Source organism: Cyprinodon tularosa, unplaced genomic scaffold (genome assembly GCF_016077235.1).
Source record: "Cyprinodon tularosa strain WSP-4 unplaced genomic scaffold, ASM1607723v1 ctg608, whole genome shotgun sequence".
Lineage (NCBI taxonomy): Eukaryota > Metazoa > Chordata > Actinopteri > Cyprinodontiformes > Cyprinodontidae > Cyprinodon > Cyprinodon tularosa.
Genome location: NW_024039350.1, coordinates 153,960 through 172,565, shown reverse-complemented (window position 1 = coordinate 172,565; position 18,606 = coordinate 153,960). Strand labels below are relative to the sequence as shown.

General features: G+C 37.2%; 1 protein-coding gene across 1 annotated transcript; it reads right to left on the bottom strand.

Moving 5' to 3' along the window:
- Positions 1–1,208: 1,208 nt before the first annotated feature.
- Positions 1,209–13,736, bottom strand: LOC119798045. Its single transcript, XM_038307390.1, has 6 exons — positions 13,434–13,736; positions 8,080–8,424; positions 6,347–6,514; positions 3,498–3,593; positions 3,383–3,414; positions 1,209–3,307 (listed from the first exon to the last, which is right to left on the bottom strand). Exons 1-6 carry the CDS (start codon positions 13,468–13,470, stop codon positions 3,155–3,157), a joined length of 831 nt encoding a protein of 276 aa, XP_038163318.1. The 5' UTR covers positions 13,471–13,736; the 3' UTR covers positions 1,209–3,154.
- Between the last annotated feature and the right edge of the window lie 4,870 nt (positions 13,737–18,606).

The window sequence follows — 18,606 nt, the reverse complement described above, 5'->3', positions numbered from 1 at the left end:
CTGCCACTGCCCTATGGGACCTTGGCACTATGGCCTCTGGAGTGAGGCCCCACAGGGACTGAGCCACTTTCGGGTTTGGCACCTTGGGGCTCAGGGTGCTCTCTTTTGCCCTTCTTTAGTGGGTTCAGCCATCCCTATGTTTGCCCCTCTTGTTTCCAAGTGATCTGGGATGCCCCTGGATATATAGGGCAAGGATTGCATCTTTATGGATTCCTCTGACCTGTAGTGAGAGTCTGGAACCACCCACACCTGTTTTGAGCATATTTTATTTCTGAAGAAGCTTTGTTAATCCTTTATGAACAAGCATGCCCACTCATATATACCAAGAGCTTTTGCTTCCAGGTGCTCACTGATATTCAGTATTAGTAAATACTAAGCTGCAGCTACGGGTATATACCACCCTGATTAATATTGTGTATTTACCATAGAGTTTGCCTTCCATACATATGGATATGTAAGGGATACCGCTGTTCTTGGAGCTTTTTATTGACGTTTACTCTGGTTGTCTGTTGTCCTCTTTTGCTGTTGTTATGTTCTCTGTTTTCTTTCCCTCTCATCTAACACAGGAAGAAGACTTCAAGGAGTTGCTGTATATCCTCTTTGTTGTCTATTTTTGCTGTTTTGTTTTATTTTCCTTCTCTTCATGAGCTGTTTCCTGTCTCTATCTATTTCTCTCTCTCTTTAGTTTCTATACCATCTTTCCTTCTCAACTCCCTTTCCACTGTATTGGATTTTACTCCCTTGTAACTGTTTTTTTTATGTTCTTCTGGGATAAACTGCCTTTTTGTCTTGATCACGTTCAGTGCCTAATAACATCACACATGTGGTGCCCTCTGCTGGTCCTTTTTATTGTCTTTCTTTAATCATGTGTTTAATGGTGGTCTGCCATGTCAGGCAATATGTATGTACTGAACATGATCTACTTAACGCTAATTGCTTGTGCAAACAGAGAGTTTCATGTGCAAAAAGTGGGTGTGTTTCCAGGGATGTACTGTATCAACACTGTGTGCAGATGTAGAGGTTGAAAGTGATGAAAGTGGCCATGACAACTCTATTTGAATCAGAATTGTGGTTCTGCTTCTGGTTTTCATCATAAGAAGTCGGTGAGTGGTTTTATTTTGTGAATAACAAAGGCAGCCATATTTTTGCAAATGGGAACCTCTATGTGGGAAAGATCCATATGGTGGAGAATAGAAGAGACCTTTCTGTTTAATTGATAAATAAAATTAGGACCTATCATCTGTAGGAAAACTTGAAGTGACCATTACTGCACCTTTTGTCCTGGAAGCCATCAGATCATTTGAGGTAATCATTTTTGGACCCAAGGAGAAAAAAAACAAGTTACAAGCCAGCTTCAATTAATTCATTGAGAGAGTAGAAACCACTTATCAGGCTCACTATCTTGATGCCGTGATTAACTCAATACTGAACCTTCAGGGGCACATAAAGACAGCAACAAAGTTGATCTTCAATCACCTAAAGAACATCTCCAGGATTAGAGGACTCACGTCTTGACAGGACTTTAAAAACCTATTCATGTGTTCGTTTTTAACAGAATTGACTATTGCAACAATGTCTTCACAGATCTGCTGCAGCTGAATGCTGCTGCCTGCATCCTCAACAAAAATTAGAAAGAAAGGCACATCACTGGTTACCTGTATCTCAGAGATTAGATATTAAAGTTATCACCAAAAAAGATTACAGACTTGTTGTTAACACATCAACCAGCCAAAGATCTACTCTGCAACCGCAGAACCAAAACCAAACATAGAAAGTTAGCATTTGCTTTTATGCTCCACTAATCCAGAACAAAATCCCAGAAGGCAGTAAAAGTGCCTTAACCCTAAGTGGCTTTAAAGTTAAAAAAATGTGTAATAAAATATGATAACCTTTTTCACCTCTGATCAACACAAATTTCCACTCATTGGGAAAAAAACAACTTCCTATTCATTAGTAAAAGGCCGATTTGTTTTAAGCCCTTTTTATGCTTGATCTAACTGTGATTTAAAGTATGCAAATAAAGGCAATTCATCTGATGCCTCAGAACTGAATAACAGGACAACTACTACACACGTGGACAATGGTCACAGAAATTACTTGAATCTGACAAAAGTAATAAGAAATAAAAAATCCCGTTAAAATAAAAAAAAAAAAATAATAAACTTCAGACGTTCCTTTTCAAGGAAACATTTTAGAAAATAAACTCCCGAAGCAGGCCTGTGTAAAAATGATGGTACCCTTAACTTAATATTTTGTTGCACAACCTTTTGAGGCAATCAAACAATTCCTGTAGGTGTCAATGAGATTTCTGCTCCTCTCAGCAGGTATTTTGCTCAACTCCTCATGAGCAAACTGCTCCGGTTGTGTCCGGTTTGAAGGGAACCTTTTCCAGACAGCATATCTGCCTTTATTAGATAATTGTTAAAGACTGTTTCTGATTGTGAGGCGTTCATAGGGAATGTTGTTTAATGTCTGCACATTTTAGGAAGTATACAGCCAGGGGACATCAGTGCATTTTGAGTATATAAAGTATCTGTAGGAACAGTATCAGTTCATTACTAGTCTCATAATAATAATACTCCAAATAAATTAATATACATATGTCACATTTTCTTTCCATTGTCTGTGGTTGCACTTATGTCTCCTTCTCCTGATGACAACAGACATTTTTGCGTGTAAGTTTTACCTGACGGTCAAAGGACTAAAAAAACTGTAGAAGCAGACATTACACCCACCATCTCTTTCATGGTTTCCGAATCACGTTGCTTGTTCTAAGTAATTTCAATTTTTAGCACATGCTTCTCAATTTTGCATGCCCTGATTATCAATATGTTCTGCATATTCCTGAAGGTCAAACAAGCTTAGCTGTGTATTTATTTTGGTAATTTTACAAAAGCATTTCTGTGTGTGCATCCAGTTAATAGTTCGACTTTGCACGCTGTTAATATATGCATGTTTGGATGAGGCCCATGCAGCTGCATGCTTCTTTGTGTTGTTCTTAGAATTTGTTTAAGCTCAGCTATCACTCTGGAAACGCTACAACTTTAGCAACAGATAGTACGGAGAGATATTCAAAGAGATGTTATGATTTCACATAGAATAGAGTGTGTTAGTTTCACAATAAAAAACAGCAAAGAAACTGAATAATTCCTGCTCATTCGAGGGTTTTGGGATCCAGCCCCTCATAGACCTCAGCGTACTGGAGGTTGTCCTCTGCCTCAGATTTTGGAGGATCCTCTTCTGAAGTCTGAACGCCCACTGCTATTTGAGTGGAAGCTGTATTTACATTTTCCTGACAGCAGTCATTCTGTAAAGAATTTAAACATTAAAATTTACCTTTTTATAACTATGAAGCACATTAAAAAGGCAAAAAAAAACTTACCGCATTTATGTTTTCTGCCTGTTTGTTTTGACCTAAAGAAAATGAATAGCATAAGGAGTACATCTAAGTATTTTATGCAGCAAGATTTCAGAATTCTCCTCTTGTATAAACTTACCTGCTATATTTCGCCACCGTCTGTAGAATATAAGAGGGATAATGGCACAAACCAGAAAAGCCAGGCTTCCAGAGATGATTATGACAACCATTGTGTCTGCAGACAACAAAGGCTGATGGTTATTACATTGTTTAAAACATCCTCTCATAAAAAAGATTTCACATTAAAATCACTAAAGCGTTGGTAGCTGGTTGATCTTTTTGTTTGTTTTCGTAAGCTGAAAATGTAAAATCCAAAGTCTATGCAGACATGCCGGATGTAATTGCAACCACAAAACAGGCTTAAATTAGAAGGCAAAGGGACAAAGGGACGCTCAGATACTATCCATGAGCCCACAGGGCCTAGGCCCGGCCCAACAGTCAGCTTGTGAGCCGAAAGTCCAGTTCTCTTTCCAATATAAGCCAGTTTTGTGTCTTTATTTATATGTTTTGTTATTGCGCTTTTTTAGAAGAGAAACTTGAAGATCTTGTGGGTGTATTTTATCAAAGTAGTAATGTTACTTTAATTTTATACTTCTTTTTTTTCCTTGTATTTTATTGGGCCTATACCTCTTCACAATGGCGTAACGACACAACATTATTAACAACGTTATTAACATAGTAATTAAAAGTACCACTGTCTGCTTTGCTATTGGTGTCCCATTTAAACGGCTCACCATCCTGTTGAAATCTGCCATGTGTTGGGGTATAAATAAGGTGTGGTCAGACTATCTAGTATCAGGTGGATTTAAGAGGAATTTTTCGCACCATCACATCTGCAAAGAGAAATCCTAGTCCACAATTGCGTAGGGGGCGAACCAGATGTCAGTGACGGGGCCTCCAAGAGGTCGAGGGCCCCTAAGCAACTGCAGTCTCTGCTTAGTTACGCCATTGACTCTTCAGCTCTGAATATCAAACGTGTATATTCATTTGGGGGAACGGCCAATCACTAAGTATGGCCAGGAGCTCAGGCTTTAAGATTTTACAATTTGTCTCGTCAGACCAGAGAATTGTGTATCTCATGAGCTTAGAGTTCTTCTAGTGTCTTTTGGGAAACATCAGATGGGTTGCCAGCGTCTTTTCCCAAATGATTTTCATCTGGCTAATCTACAAAACATGCTGTACAGATAGTTGTCTCTCTTGAAGATCTTCCTAGAGCTCTGACAGAGTGACCTTCTTAGTGTAGACAGTGCAGCAGCTCTGGGGAGAATCCTGTGGGCTCAAAATGTCCATTGCTCATTGGGGCTTTTAAAGCAGCATCCATTTTTTTCTGAATTCTTACCCAGATTTGCGCTCTCAGAGGTCTACAGACAAATTCTTCGACTTCATGCTTGGTGGTTACACACTGTAGGACCTTATATGGACCAGTGGGTTCCTCTCCTAATCTTTTACCTTTAACTAAATCTACCAAAGGCCGACTTCAAAAAAGCTGCAGCAACATCTCAAGATGATCAGTAGAAAAAGCATGAACCTCAGCTTAATACAGACTTCACGGCAAAAGATGTGAATACTTACATTTATGTGATTTCTTAGTTTTCTATTTTTCATCTTTGCTTTCCAGATATACCTTGTAGTGATGACATGTGGTTTCTGTTAACCTCAATAACACACAGTAACACTGTCAAATGATCCTCATCTTAAATAAACATGTCAATTTAGATTATACAGACATGCAGTCAAACAGAATATCAGTGAGGTCAGTTCACTTTTACCCAAAAGAGAAAGTCATTCATGATTCATTATGTCCACTAGACTCAGTTATTGGAACTCATTATAAATTTGTTTTGGCCAGCAGAGCTTACATAAACTAGGCTTGGTTTAAAATGCTGCAGCTGGAGTTCTCTCTAAAACCAAGAGAACAAAAAATAGTTTTTTTTTATACATATTTTCTTTGGCTACATGTTAATTTTGAGACGTTATTGAGGTTATTTGGAGTTTAAATCTTGTGTTAGACATGATTATATTTCAGATCTTCTAACACCATATGGCCAAATCCTGAAGTCCTCAGTTCCTGTACTACAGACTCGACTGAGAACAATGCTTTATGGTGTTTTCTATGCTTGAGGAGATTATTATGACTTATCAATGGTTTAACACCTTTAAATCATATTTTCTAAAAAAAAAGTTTTATACTTCTTTTAATTCTGTGATCATATTGATATAGTTAAATTAAGACATAGTTGTCTTAATTTTTCCTAAATTTGGTTTTAGTAACATTTTACTACTTACCAGATATGAATAAAGCAAGAAATCTAAAATATTTTATATGTATTATATATATAACAATGATACATTATGTACTTTTTATTTTAATCATGAATTTATTTTCCGTTTAATGCATTCAAAAATTTAAAGCTATAGTTTCTTTTACATAATGCAATATAAATAAAATAACTGGACCAGTTTGAGACTTAATAGAGGGTCTACGTTCCAGGAAGTTGAATTGTTTGTGTTGTAAAAAATGTCTGAAAAGGACAGGCTTAGTGAATTAATCCTGTAGTGTTAATACCATGTACAGAAAAGAAACAAAAAATAAAGAGAAACAATTACCTGACCCTTTAATTAATGTTATGTTTGTTCTTATTTTATTTTAATCTCTTCATGCTGCTGAAATATTATCTATCCCTTTGAACTTACCTATTCTTACGTTATATAATACTAGTAGTAATATTTTCATGTGCAGTTAATTACTCATATTTAGGACATTGATCTTATCCTGTTGTTTCCTGAATTTCATTTGGGGAACATCAACCATAACTTGAGGCAATAATTTTGATTAGAAATAAACATAAATACATTTTAAACCTAATCAATGTATTTCAAGACTTGCTCTATAATATTTTAAGGTTTTGTCTTGAAAAGGTGTGATACCTGTTAGGTGGTTTGCTTCTTTCTGTCTTCTCTTCCTGTCTGAAGATGGTGGCATGATTGTAACGTGAGATGCTTCATCGTTTGATGGAAAGCTGCCTCTGGGAGAGCGTAGCCCTGCCTGCTGGGTGGTATTGGGGGCTTCAGGGGATCCAGCAGGAACAGTGGAAACTTTGAGAGGCCAAGACAAATGGCTGGTCAGTGAGGATAAATATGTCTAGGCTCATGTGACGTTTTAACATATAGCTAAGATAAAAAAAAAACACATTACCAAGTAATCACAAGATAAAGCTTCTCACATTCACAGAATACGGATTGGACTATTAAATAACTCCAAGTCAGTTGAAATGTAGATTTATAAGTTGGATAAATCCAAAACAGGATATTTTAAAAGAGAGATATTGTGTAATCAGTTTTGCTAGCAGAAAAAATATTACCAAATACTTGGACACAAAGTTTTTAATTCCCTTTAAAAAAAAACAACATGTTTCAGTTAATCTTTCCCTTTTGGTTTTTTGTTTTTTTATTTAAGTAATACCATTATATGCTTTAAATTAGAGTCCTATCTTAGATTAGATAGAGAATCAATGGACCTAAAGATTATGGTTATAGCGAAGCGGACTTTCAGATTAAAAGATTTTAGGTTCTTCATGTAAAAAACTGTTCAGCAATAATAGATCCATGTAATGCATGTCATTTCATAGGACAACTGATTATGAAGAGAGAGATCAATCATTTTCATTGTACTTTTTATGTTTAAATATATTCTAAAACTTTCAAATTCATTTTTCAAATGATGTTCCATCCTTTGTCTATTAAAAGCAACCAGTCCCATTTAATCAACAGACTTTTATGTGGAATAAAAAGCATTTAAAATAAAAAATGGTTAAAGTTAGGAAATATCTGTTGCCTTTAGTTTATACTAAAGCCATCTCAAGTTGATTTTGGTGGTAAAAATGATTAAATAATCACATCCTGGGTGACTTAAGTAAAAACAATTTGAGAGGTAGATGTTTTAAAATTCTGGCAGAGATCAGGGTTTTACTATCTGTCCATCAGGAAGGCATCACAAGGTTGACTGTTCTTCAAAATGACCCTAGGCTGTCAGTATCAAGTAGGTCAGCGCCAACTTTTCTGAGCTTTGTTGTTTTGAGCTCGTAGCACTTTTGAGAGGATAATTATCTAAACAATCCGCTCCTTCATACAGTTTCACAAAGAAGTTTTCCCAACACTTTTCATTTTTTGGTTGAAACATAACAAAAAGTGGAAAAGTATATAAATGGGAAATATTTAGACTGGAGTTTTTACCTGGTTTTAACATAATCCTGCTTTAAATTTCTCTATGTTTTCATCCCTTCCTGGTCTTTAACAGGCTTTTTGTTCGCTGATGTTCTTGAACAAACCTCTGAGGCTAGAGGAAAAGACCTGTGTCTATTAAACTCATTTCAAAAATACTTTAATAATTCCAAAAGGAAATTCAATAATTACGTTAATCGATAATAAAGATATATTAAGAATATCAAATCAAATAATTATAATGCATACATTCATAATTGTGAAATTATCAAAATATGTATATTGTTTAATAATATTGAAATTTATATTTTGCTAATATTTATAAATCATGTAACATCCTAATAAGGAAGTATGTTGTTCTATTAGGATTTTTGGTATGTAATAATGAAGTTACTTCTATTTTAACACCAAGAAGATTATTCATCCACCTAAAAACTTACCATCAACCACTTTTAGACTAACTTCTTGGAACATTAGTTTTAGGCTTCTACTCATTGCACAAAGATAACTGCCAGTATCAGTTCTCTTTAGCTTGTTTATTGTCACAGTAAAGACCCCGTCTTCTCCATCCAACTCCATGCTGTATCTCCCATCCCATTTTACAGAAGAGCTCATCATCTCCATCTGAATGATGGTGTTTTCAGCAGAGCAGATACCATTGCAGAAATGCACACTGTCCAGCTCTGAAATGTTGACTGCAGACCAGCTATCAAAACAGTGGATGGAGACATTTCCTCCAACCTGGCCGTTCACTTCGAGAACCTGGGATGCATCCAGGTGGAAAACTGCAGAGAGGAAACAAAAAATGTCTTGAAGATGATGGGTAAATCTCTTCTTTAGTTTGAGCACAAAATGTGCAGTAAAAAGTAAAGGATATATACAATATGTATATTTAAATGCACTTATTATTCAGATATGCCTGGAAAGTTGTTCAACAATCAACATCTAATGGAAAAACTAAAATGAAATTAAAAAAAAAAAGTGTTTTATGTCTAACAGCTAATGGAAAATTTATATTCAGATTAAAATATTACATAAGACCAATGAAAATTGATATGTGATAAAGAAATGCTTTGTAATAGCCATGGGGAAGTCATGAACAGTCACTGCCTGCGGTTGGAGTCATAATTTCAAAAGACACCAGGACCTGGGTATCAAGGAGAAATACAACTGGACTGTTCTTTAACAGCCCAAACAGCTCTAAGAGAGAATCCACATTGGTTGAGGTATTGATTTAGGGAACCATGTCCTCTGCTGCTGTTGGTCCGATGTGATTTATCAGGTCCAAACTAAGCAAAGCCAGCTACCAGCTAATTACTTCATGCTTCTCTTTGATGACAAACCTCATGGAGATGCAAAATGTTCTTGTCATTGCAGTGTGTGAATCCTAAAACCACACATTGAAAGAATGATGTAACCGCTTTTGGCATTTACTTAATCATATTTAGTTGTTTTATTTCCTACCCTGCAAACATGAAACAATTGTGTTAAAGTAACTTAATATGATTAAGTAAATACCAAAAGCAGTTGCATTATTTTTTTCAGTGCACCACATTGATGTACTACTTAATGTAATATTTGTTCATATTAGCTCAACCTTTTTATAGTTGGATTGCTTTGATTACCTCCTTGAACCTTAAGCTGCTCAGCTACTCCTACCCAACTCAAGGTGGCAGTGATGGCGTTTGATCCTTTTATGAATTATCTTTTCATCTAGAGTGAATAAATTTATTCATTCATTTATTCATGTATTTATTATTTGCTAAGATGGGAAACAGAGAACAGAACATAAAGACATATCAAGGATCCTCTGTTGGGCAAAGAGCTCGACTCTGTAGCTTTATCTAGGCATGAAAATAGTATTTCATGCTTCCTGAGCCACTAATTTCGCATATTAAACCAGAGTGAATTCTGGAATTGTCAGCCTATGTGGGATGGGTATTTTTAGGAATTTGATAAGTTGTTATTGCCATTAGCATCACGCAAACCACTTCAGTTCCATACCGAGGGAGACTCTCCTTTCATATTTGTTTATCTAAAACCAGATGATCTAACCCTGAATAAAGCAATTAACAGGTTCTAATGCTTTTATATAACTAACCACTGCTGTGCTTAATATTTCAATTTCAAACCAAAAGTATATATTGTTACATTTTTTTATTTTCAACATTTTTTTTAATATAGGTGTATATTTGAAAAAATAAACTACAGTGATTCATGTTCTGTTGAATAGCTACATGTTATTCAAATTCAGGACAGATTCGATGTAAAACAGCTTTTATTTCTTATTTAATTTTGATTTGAAATTATGTGAATGGGATTGTCCAAGGCTAGAACAACTTCTGTTGCTGTTTTATTCATTCATTTCAGTTTTTTAATTATATGGCTCTTAAAAAGCCAACCACAAAGAACTCAACAAAAAACAAAAAATATGCAAAAATATATAAAACAACTAAAGTACACATACATTAAAAAAAATCAAAGAAATTGTTAGAAATATGAGGGAAAAATCCGCAGAGATCATTAAAAGTCTGGATCTAAAAAGGCCCAGGTCAGGTCTGCGACCGACAAGACCCATTTGGCAGACGAACTGGGACAAAGACTTTGGGGATCTGCCTTTTAAGCAGAAACTACGGTGGCCGGTAGGTGCAAACACCGGCCACATTTCAGAAAATTAGTTGGGGCCAAACCATTAAAAGCTTTAAAAAGAAAAAGAAAAAGAAAATAAAGTTTTAAATCTATTGTAGAAATGAGGCAGTGAAAGGAGGATACAATGGGGGCCTTGATGAGGCTTGAGTAAGAAATATTTGCAAAAAGATTAACAGTAGATGATTCTAGTTCTAATACAAACATGTATAATTTTTTCAAGATCAGAACAATCTATAAAATTCTTGGCTCTTCTGTTTGTTTGATGTTTTCAATATCAAGATTTTAAATGTTTCCCAGGACAGAATCTGCTCTTTTTTGGGTTTTTAATGATATATCTTTAGCTGCGGAAGCTGATAACTATGTTGCCCTGGTGCTCATTGTGTTTGTATTAGAGGTGCTGCTTTGGAGTGGTTTAAGTTTTATCTGGCCTTCATAACTTTTAGTGTCGCCATGAGGGATTTCCTGTCCTCAATAGGTTACTCAGGGGTCTACGCTAAGACCCTTTCTCTTTACTCCGTATATCTAATTCTTGGGTTCCGTTTTTCAGAAGTCGGATGTGTCCTTTTATTGTTATGTCAATGACTCTCAAGTCTACATTTGAAAAAGCAAGATGCTAATTCCATGAATCTTTTGATGAATGTCTAGATGCAACCAAGGCTGAGGTCATACTATTCCTCCCAAGTGGTCCTTGTGACACCCAGCTTGTTCATGCTGGGTGTCACAATGCTGCCCATTGCCCTGATCACACAGGTCACAGCACAGCACTGCTGTTATGGCTGTTCCACAATGAATCTATGTGTGGATAAGGGCTGATTTTTAAACTATTTTGTTCTAAAATGCCTGAAAGCTTTTGCTCCTCCATTATCTTTAGGATTTGATTCCCTCGTTGTATTCGACAAATGTCAGCTGGTCAACTGCTACTGGCGGTTCTAAGGTCAATGCTGAAGCTTATCACTAACTTGCTTTTACACTTGTGGGATACATTAACTCACCATGTTAGGCAGGCTCCTTTACTGTCTTTTATAATTAAAATTTGTATTTAAAGGTACACTATGCAACCGGTGTTGATTTTCCAGCGAGGCTCCCCCCAGAGGGCGAAAGTAAAAGTGCACTGTCGTAAATATGCACAGCTGTTCTCCTGGTTTCTCCGTCAAGCCAGGCGCGGTTGTTTTGAGCTTAGCAGACAGGCGAACGCAACGAATGACTAATACTGCGTTCACACCGCAGCTGGCGCGACAGAAGCAGCAAGTTTACATGCAACGTAACGTCAAGGCGCAGCAAAAGGTCCCGCGGCGCGTTTTGAGCAGCAGGCGCAGCACGTCTGAGCAGCTGAAGCAGCGCATCGGGCGCGTTTAAGCATCTGACGCAGGGAGAGAGACACAGCGCTGATGATCACTCCTCTTAAACAGTTTATTGACGCCTAAATTAACTTAAAATACAGAAATCTGCCGGCAGAATATGCAGTTTGGATTATTTAGATGAAAAACACCTACCAGCTGCCGTGGTGAACCGCGAGGAGGCAACCCGGCCAGAGGCTGCTGATGAAGGGATCCCTACTGTCGGCGCACCGCTGGTATGTGGGGGTCTGAGCGGCTCCGACAGAAAAAATATTGAAGGCAGGATAATAATCTGAATGAACTGACGGCACTGATTACGTTTTCAGGTGTATTTTCTCACTTAAACACATATTAAAACTACTTTATTCCCACTGATCACAGCAAATATAGCTGCAAGGCAGACAAAGGATAGTGAAGCTCCGCCCAAAGCGCGTCAGACACACTTTTGCACCGCGCAGCCAGAGCAGCAAAGCTGCTTCAGCCGCGCGTCAGAACTAACTGGTACAAGCAGCAAAAATGAAGCAGCAGACGCGATTTTGCTGCGTCCGATGTGAACGTAGCATAACTGCACAAAGATCGCCACTGTGCTAGCAACGAGAATGCTTTTAACTGGGGGCGTGTAGCAGTTCTCGCCGTAAAGCAAGACTGACTCTCACGAGACTTCTGAGCCTGTGGGTGCAGGTAGGTGCTCCTGCAATTGCAAGTGCAGTATTTCCCCCACAGACCACCAGGGCGGCCGAGAATACCTTTGTTCAACCTGAAATGAATCATTTAATCATGCATAACGTTATGGAACACATTAATTAACTGAAAAATGTTGCATAGTGTGCCTTTAACTCTGTATAATTTGAACACACAGCACTTAGGTCAGCTAGTTTTAAATGTGCTTTATAAGAAAATATGTATATTTTAAGCTTTATATAATTTAGATTTGAATTTCAATTTTGGCTAAAAGAGGAAAATATTACCTTTATCCATTTTTTTATTTGAACAATAATTTTCTAGTACTGGGAAGGTAGCTTTTTATTTCTATGTAACATTTCCACCAAAAATATACATTTATTTAATTTAGGAAAAAGAAAATTCCAGCACTTTCAACTTTCAAGAAAGCTAACTTTGCAACAAAGCTCAAGTGTTGCTGCATAAACTAAGTACTGACTTGCAAGCTTTTAAGAGAGAAGGTGAAGATTTGGAGATTCACTAGACTGTTTCATCCATGAACATAAAAATTAAGGGGAAAAAAAGTTGTGTATAGAGTTATACAAGTTATTTTCCATCTCCTTTTACAGCCTAAATTTTCAACCAAAACAGTTCCTGTATTACCGTAATTTTAGAGAATGTGCAAAGAGCAAAAACATCTCCATCTGGAAAGAACAGACTATTATATAATGAAAACATGATAGTTTCTTTTGCATTTCCAGAACCACGATAGAGTGGCAATATCTGGGAAAAACATTTAATGCAGAACAGTACATCTTAGACGTCATTCTTCTTCCACTTATCTATCTAATGCTGCCCCCTCTGGGTTGCCCTTTATCAAATCTTATCTGATCTGCCTGAATAAACTGTTGCTGTTTGTTGTCCTAAAAAATGCAGAATTGTTGTTATGCAACCTGAGATTTCAAAGAGGAAAAAGACACAGATTTAAGGCAAATTTAAACTTATATTAGTCTGTGGTATTAAATAGATTATCCTTTTTTTTCTTACTCAAAAACATTAACTTAATCCCATGCAAAAGTGATATAAGTGTAATTTATATCATAAAAGATTTAAAACACAGCAGCCCAGGCTAAAATGAAGAAACGTACCTGAAAAGCAACAAACGGTGAGGAGAAGAGACCTCATTGCTCGATTCCAAGTGAAAAAAGAGTGTGGAAGAAACTTTCAGCTTGAACTAGTAATCTGATTTACTGCCATTAAACAGGAACGCCTCATAGACAAAAGCAACACTCCCCTGAAACGATTCTTTGGCAAAAGAAAAAAAAAAAACTTGCAGCAGCTCTTGTTCAGTCTTCCTCTGCATGAAAAGGGAGCGGGTCTGGTGTACCATGCCTCTATTTATCCTCTACAGCCAACCTACTGCATATGCTAGTTTTTCCTATCTCTTCCACTCAGCATTGAGGAACCAGCTCATGACTGTGATGGGCTATAAAGTCCTCAGTGTTCATGTCTACCTCCCCCAGTCATTCGTGTGCCTCCAAAAGTCTAGATCCCATTATGCTGGAGGCCATCAGACTCAATAAGTGGTCTGTCTGCAGATCAGGTCACGGGTATCTGAGGGCAACCTAAGGACTATTTGTTTCAATAATGAAGGCCCCGTTAAACCACATAAAATCTCTGGGAGATCAGGCTCTTCATCAAAAAGTCCGAAAAGACTAAAGGGAAAATGACTGCTGCAAAAAGTAATGTCACTGCTTTAGTGAAAGACACTGCTTCTTTGCTATTGTTTATATTACCTTTTAGCAACTCTGGAATAAATCAATATAAGTTTTATAAGTTACAGCTGTTTTTATGTAGGATGCTCTAAAAAATGAAACAATACTTTCAGATCTGATAAACTGTGAATGATATTATGTATTTTGTGAAGTTTTCTCGAAAAAAAATAATTATACACCCACAGGCCACATTATTAGGAAACTGCCTCCAGAACATGTACTCTTCTTCATGACATAGACAGATATTTTGGTCTAGATTGGCATTTATCGTTATACTGTTGCTTCAAATTGGTTGTTTTTCTATTTATAATGATTAAGAGTGATAACTATATAGACAGAGTGCTGGGACACAGGGAGGTCCTTACCATGTCCAGGAACCATGATTTAATTTTTATTTTATTTTTTTATGTGGTGTGATGTCCTGCTGGAAGGCAACAGGAAAATATGGCTGTGATCATAAGGGAAAGGAGATGGTAAGAAGCAATACCACAAGGAACAAGCAGTTATCAACTGTTTCCTGTACTAGGGGTTATTAATTGTTGCTTGAAGTAGGGCTGTCCTGAAATAACTTCTTCATTTCTGATATGATAACGATATTGCACCTTTGAGAACTGACTAATATAAATTTTGACCCGATACAACATCAGCACAAATCATAAATGCTTTTAACGCTTATTTTGTAGTGTGAGGTGTTAGAAAATGTTTAATTACACAGAGAACAACAGTAAACAACTGACCCAACTGAGAACAACAGGTATGAGAACAACTGACCCATTAAGGACATTTCGTCCCAGCACTGCATGTCCCGAGCCCGTAACATCATCAGTGACCCCCCACCCCCCCCACCATGGACTGTTCTCCCTGCTGCCCTCTGGGAAGAGGCTTCGCAGCATTTGCTGCAGGTCCAGCAACAGCATCTTCCCCTCTGCCATCAGACTGTTGAACTCTAAACTGGACCCTGCATCACACTTGCAACATTATTTCACACTTGCAACATTATTTTGCAAAAATGCAATATTCTATTGCATTTTTGCACCATATTTATTTTGCACTGCACCGAACCATATTTCCGTATCAATACCCTTTTGCACCATTATTTTTTAAGCTGGTGTTCTTTCTCTCCTACACTGTTTACATATTCTGACCAGTGCTGCACTTTAAATGGTAATGTTCATTTAACTGTTGTAAGCTTTAAACAACATAATTTGTTTTGTATACACTCTGTGTATAATAAATGACAATAAGTCTGTCTAACTCTAAAATTATTATTAACCAAGTGGTTTCATAAATGTTAGGCAGAAGCATTGTGTGTTTATCAGTGTGCCAACATCGGTGTAGAGGGATGTAATTATCCGTTAAGGACATGCAATGATCATACCATCGGCAGCAGTCTGAATCAATGGTCCAAGGCAGGAAGAACTCGTCCCAGTCCTCTTCCTCTTTTCCAGGCACCTAAACATGAAGGACTGCAGCCATGTGACTGGATAATTTGCTGTCTATCTGGCCGGTAAGTTTATTTTTACCAATATTTTTCTCTCTATAACTTCATCCTAAAGCCATTAGCCTCAGACATTTTTTTTTGCCCCCACATTTTTGATTGTTTACAGTACTTTAAGAGTATCAGATAAAAGGCATGCCATTGGGATCTTATCTGGAACCAGCCAATCAAATCCTTTTCTCTTTTATTGATCAGATGAAATCCTTGGTTGTTTAGGCAGTCATGTTATCCGGTTGTTATGACATTAATCAGCTTTAACTGAAAAACAAAAAGGTTCTTTAGATCATTGAGTTGAGAAGAGGTTACAGTATTCATTATTAGTTTCACTGAGATGTTTCTGTGCTTGTGGTCATGAGCAAATCGTGCACTAGCCTTTCCATCAGTTTAGAGATTATTCTTTGGATTCATTCTATTAGACACTAACAGGATCTTTTTCTGCCCTAGTATGTTTTGGAAAAGGGTTTCCAACTCGTTAAGCTCTCGTTAATATACTGCAGCATCTGTGCAATTGGGCCTTAAGTTTTCCTTTGAACAGCACATAGCTTTTTTTTTTTTTTTTTTTGCTTTTTTTTTTACTGACATTGCTGTCAGGAACTACAGATGTTTATCTTGTTCAAACAATTTAACATATGTTAAAATATATTTAAAAAAGTTTCCACATCTTAAGAGATTGAATAGTCTACTGTTATTTTAGGGTAATCACTTTTATGATCTCATCTCATTTTATCCAAAGCTTGCCCATTAAAAACTATCCACTTAATATGTGTTTTACTTCTTAAACTGCAAATATATCCTCAACTCTAATTACCTCCACTCTCTACCGGGGGGGGGTAGTTTCATTACCTGATTCTCTGCTACTGATGAAAAATAACTATTTACTTTTTGGTATTTATTAAAGAAGTAAATTGCTGCTGTACAAACTGTTTGCAAGCCAAGCAGCCCTCCATGTGAATGGAAAACTGGGAACAGAGAAGAGTCTGAAACTGTCTTTGGAAACTGATAAAAAACTGGGAAGCATTAAGTTTAGAAGAGTTTTAAGAGAACTTGTTTCCCTATCATAACAGCTTATGACACATGGAGACAGGATTTTCCTTCCAGCTTCAGCAGCCCAAAGGCTTGCTCTTGCTTTGCCTTTTGATTTGTACACTCCTGCCAAAATGAGTAACCCAATGAAAGCTTGCCAGTGAGCTCTATCCGCTTCTTTCCAAGTATCCTTATAAACACACTTCCCCTCTACAGGTGCTGGTCATAAAATTAGAATATCATGAAAAAGTAGATTGATTTCAGTAATTCCATTTAAAAAGTGAAACTTGTATATTATATTCATACATTACATACAAACTCATATATTTCAGATGTTTATTTTGTTTAATTTTGATGATTACAAATGACAACAAATGAAAATCTCAAATTCATCATATCAGAAAATTAGAATATTGTGAAAAGGTTCAAAATTGATGGCCCGTGGTGCCACACTCTAATCAGCTAATTAACTCAAACCACCTGCAAAAGCCTTTAAATGGTCTTTCAGTCTAGTTCTATAGGCTACACAATCATGGGGAAGACTGCTGACTTGACAGTTGTCCAAAAGACGACCATCGACACCTTGCACAAGGAGGGCAAGACACAAAAGGTCATCGCTAAAGAGGCTGGCTGTTCACAGAGCTCAGTGTCCAAGCACATTAATAGAGAGGCGAAGGGAAGGAAAAGATGTGGTCGAAAAAAGTGTACAAGCAAGAGAGATAACCGCACCCTGGAGAGGATTGTGAAACAAAACCCATTCAAAAATGTGGGGGAGATTCACAAAGAGTGGACTGCAGCTGGAGTGAGTGCTTCAAGAACCACCACACACAGACGTATGAAAGACATGGGTTTCTGCTGTCGCATTCCTTGTGTCAAGCCACTCTTGAACCACAGACAGCGTCAGAAGCGTCTTGCCTGGGCTAAAGAGAAACAGGACTGGACTGCTGGTGAGTGGTCCAAAGTCATGTTCTCTGATGAAAGTAAATTTTGCATTTCCTTTGGAAATCAAGGTCCCAGAGTCTGGAGGAAAAGAAGAGAGGCACTTCATCCACGTTGCTTGAAGTCCAGTGTAAAGTTTCCACAGTCAGTGATGGTTTGGGGTGCCATGTCATCTGCTGGTGTTGGTCCATTGTGTTTTCTGAGGTCCAGGGTCAACGCAGCCACATACCAGGAAGTTTTAGAGCACTTCATGCTTCCTGCAGCTGACCAACTTTTTGGAGATGCAGATTTCATTTTCCAACAGGACTTGGCACCTGCACACAGTGCCAAAGCTACCAGTACCTGGTTGAAGGACCATGGTATCCCTGTTCTTAATTGGCCAGCAAACTCTCCTGACCTTAACCCCATAGAAAATCTATGGGGTATTGTGAAGAAGAAGATGCAATACACCAGACCCAACAATTCAGAAGAGCTAAAAGCCACTATTAGAGCAACCTGGGCTATCATAACACCTGAGCAGTGCCACAGACTGATCGACTCCATGCCACGCCGCATTGCTGCAGTAATACAGGCCAAAGGAGGCCCAACTAAATACTGAGTGCTGTACATGCTCATACTTTTCATGTTCATACTTTTCAGTTGGCCAACATTTCTATAAATCCTTTTTTTTTATTGGTCTTCAGTAATATTCTAATTTTCTGATATGATGAATTTGAGATTTTCATTTGTTGTCATTTGTAATCATCAAAATTAAACAAAATAAACATCTGAAATATATGAGTTTGTATGTAATGTATGAATATAATATACAAGTTTCACTTTTTAAATGGAATTACTGAAATCAATCTACTTTTTCATGATATTCTAATTTTATGACCAGCACCTGTAAATTTGTCAGGGAGAAGAGAAACGGCTTAAGAGGCTCCACCCCTGGCCTGACTTTAGTGACGTACCACAGGCATGGTAAATATCAAACTCTTTGTTTCTCCTTCTTCATGCTGTTCTAACTATTAGTGGTTCTCACACTGCTATGGTTATTGCTATGTAGAGATAGAGCCCTGGAAGTCTTTGAAGAAAGATGTAAAA

Bases quoted from the DNA above. Each gene is read 5' to 3' on its own strand.
- LOC119798045 (XM_038307390.1), bottom strand. From the start codon at position 13,470: ATGAGGTCTCTTCTCCTCACCGTTTGTTGCTTTTCAG. The intron at 8,425-13,433 runs GTACGTTTCTTC...TCCTCTCTGCAG, and splicing joins CACCGTTTGTTGCTTTTCAG to TTTTCCACCTGGATGCATCC. The intron at 3,594-6,346 runs GTATCACACCTT...TGTTGTCTGCAG, and splicing joins AGAAGCAAACCACCTAACAG to ACACAATGGTTGTCATAATC.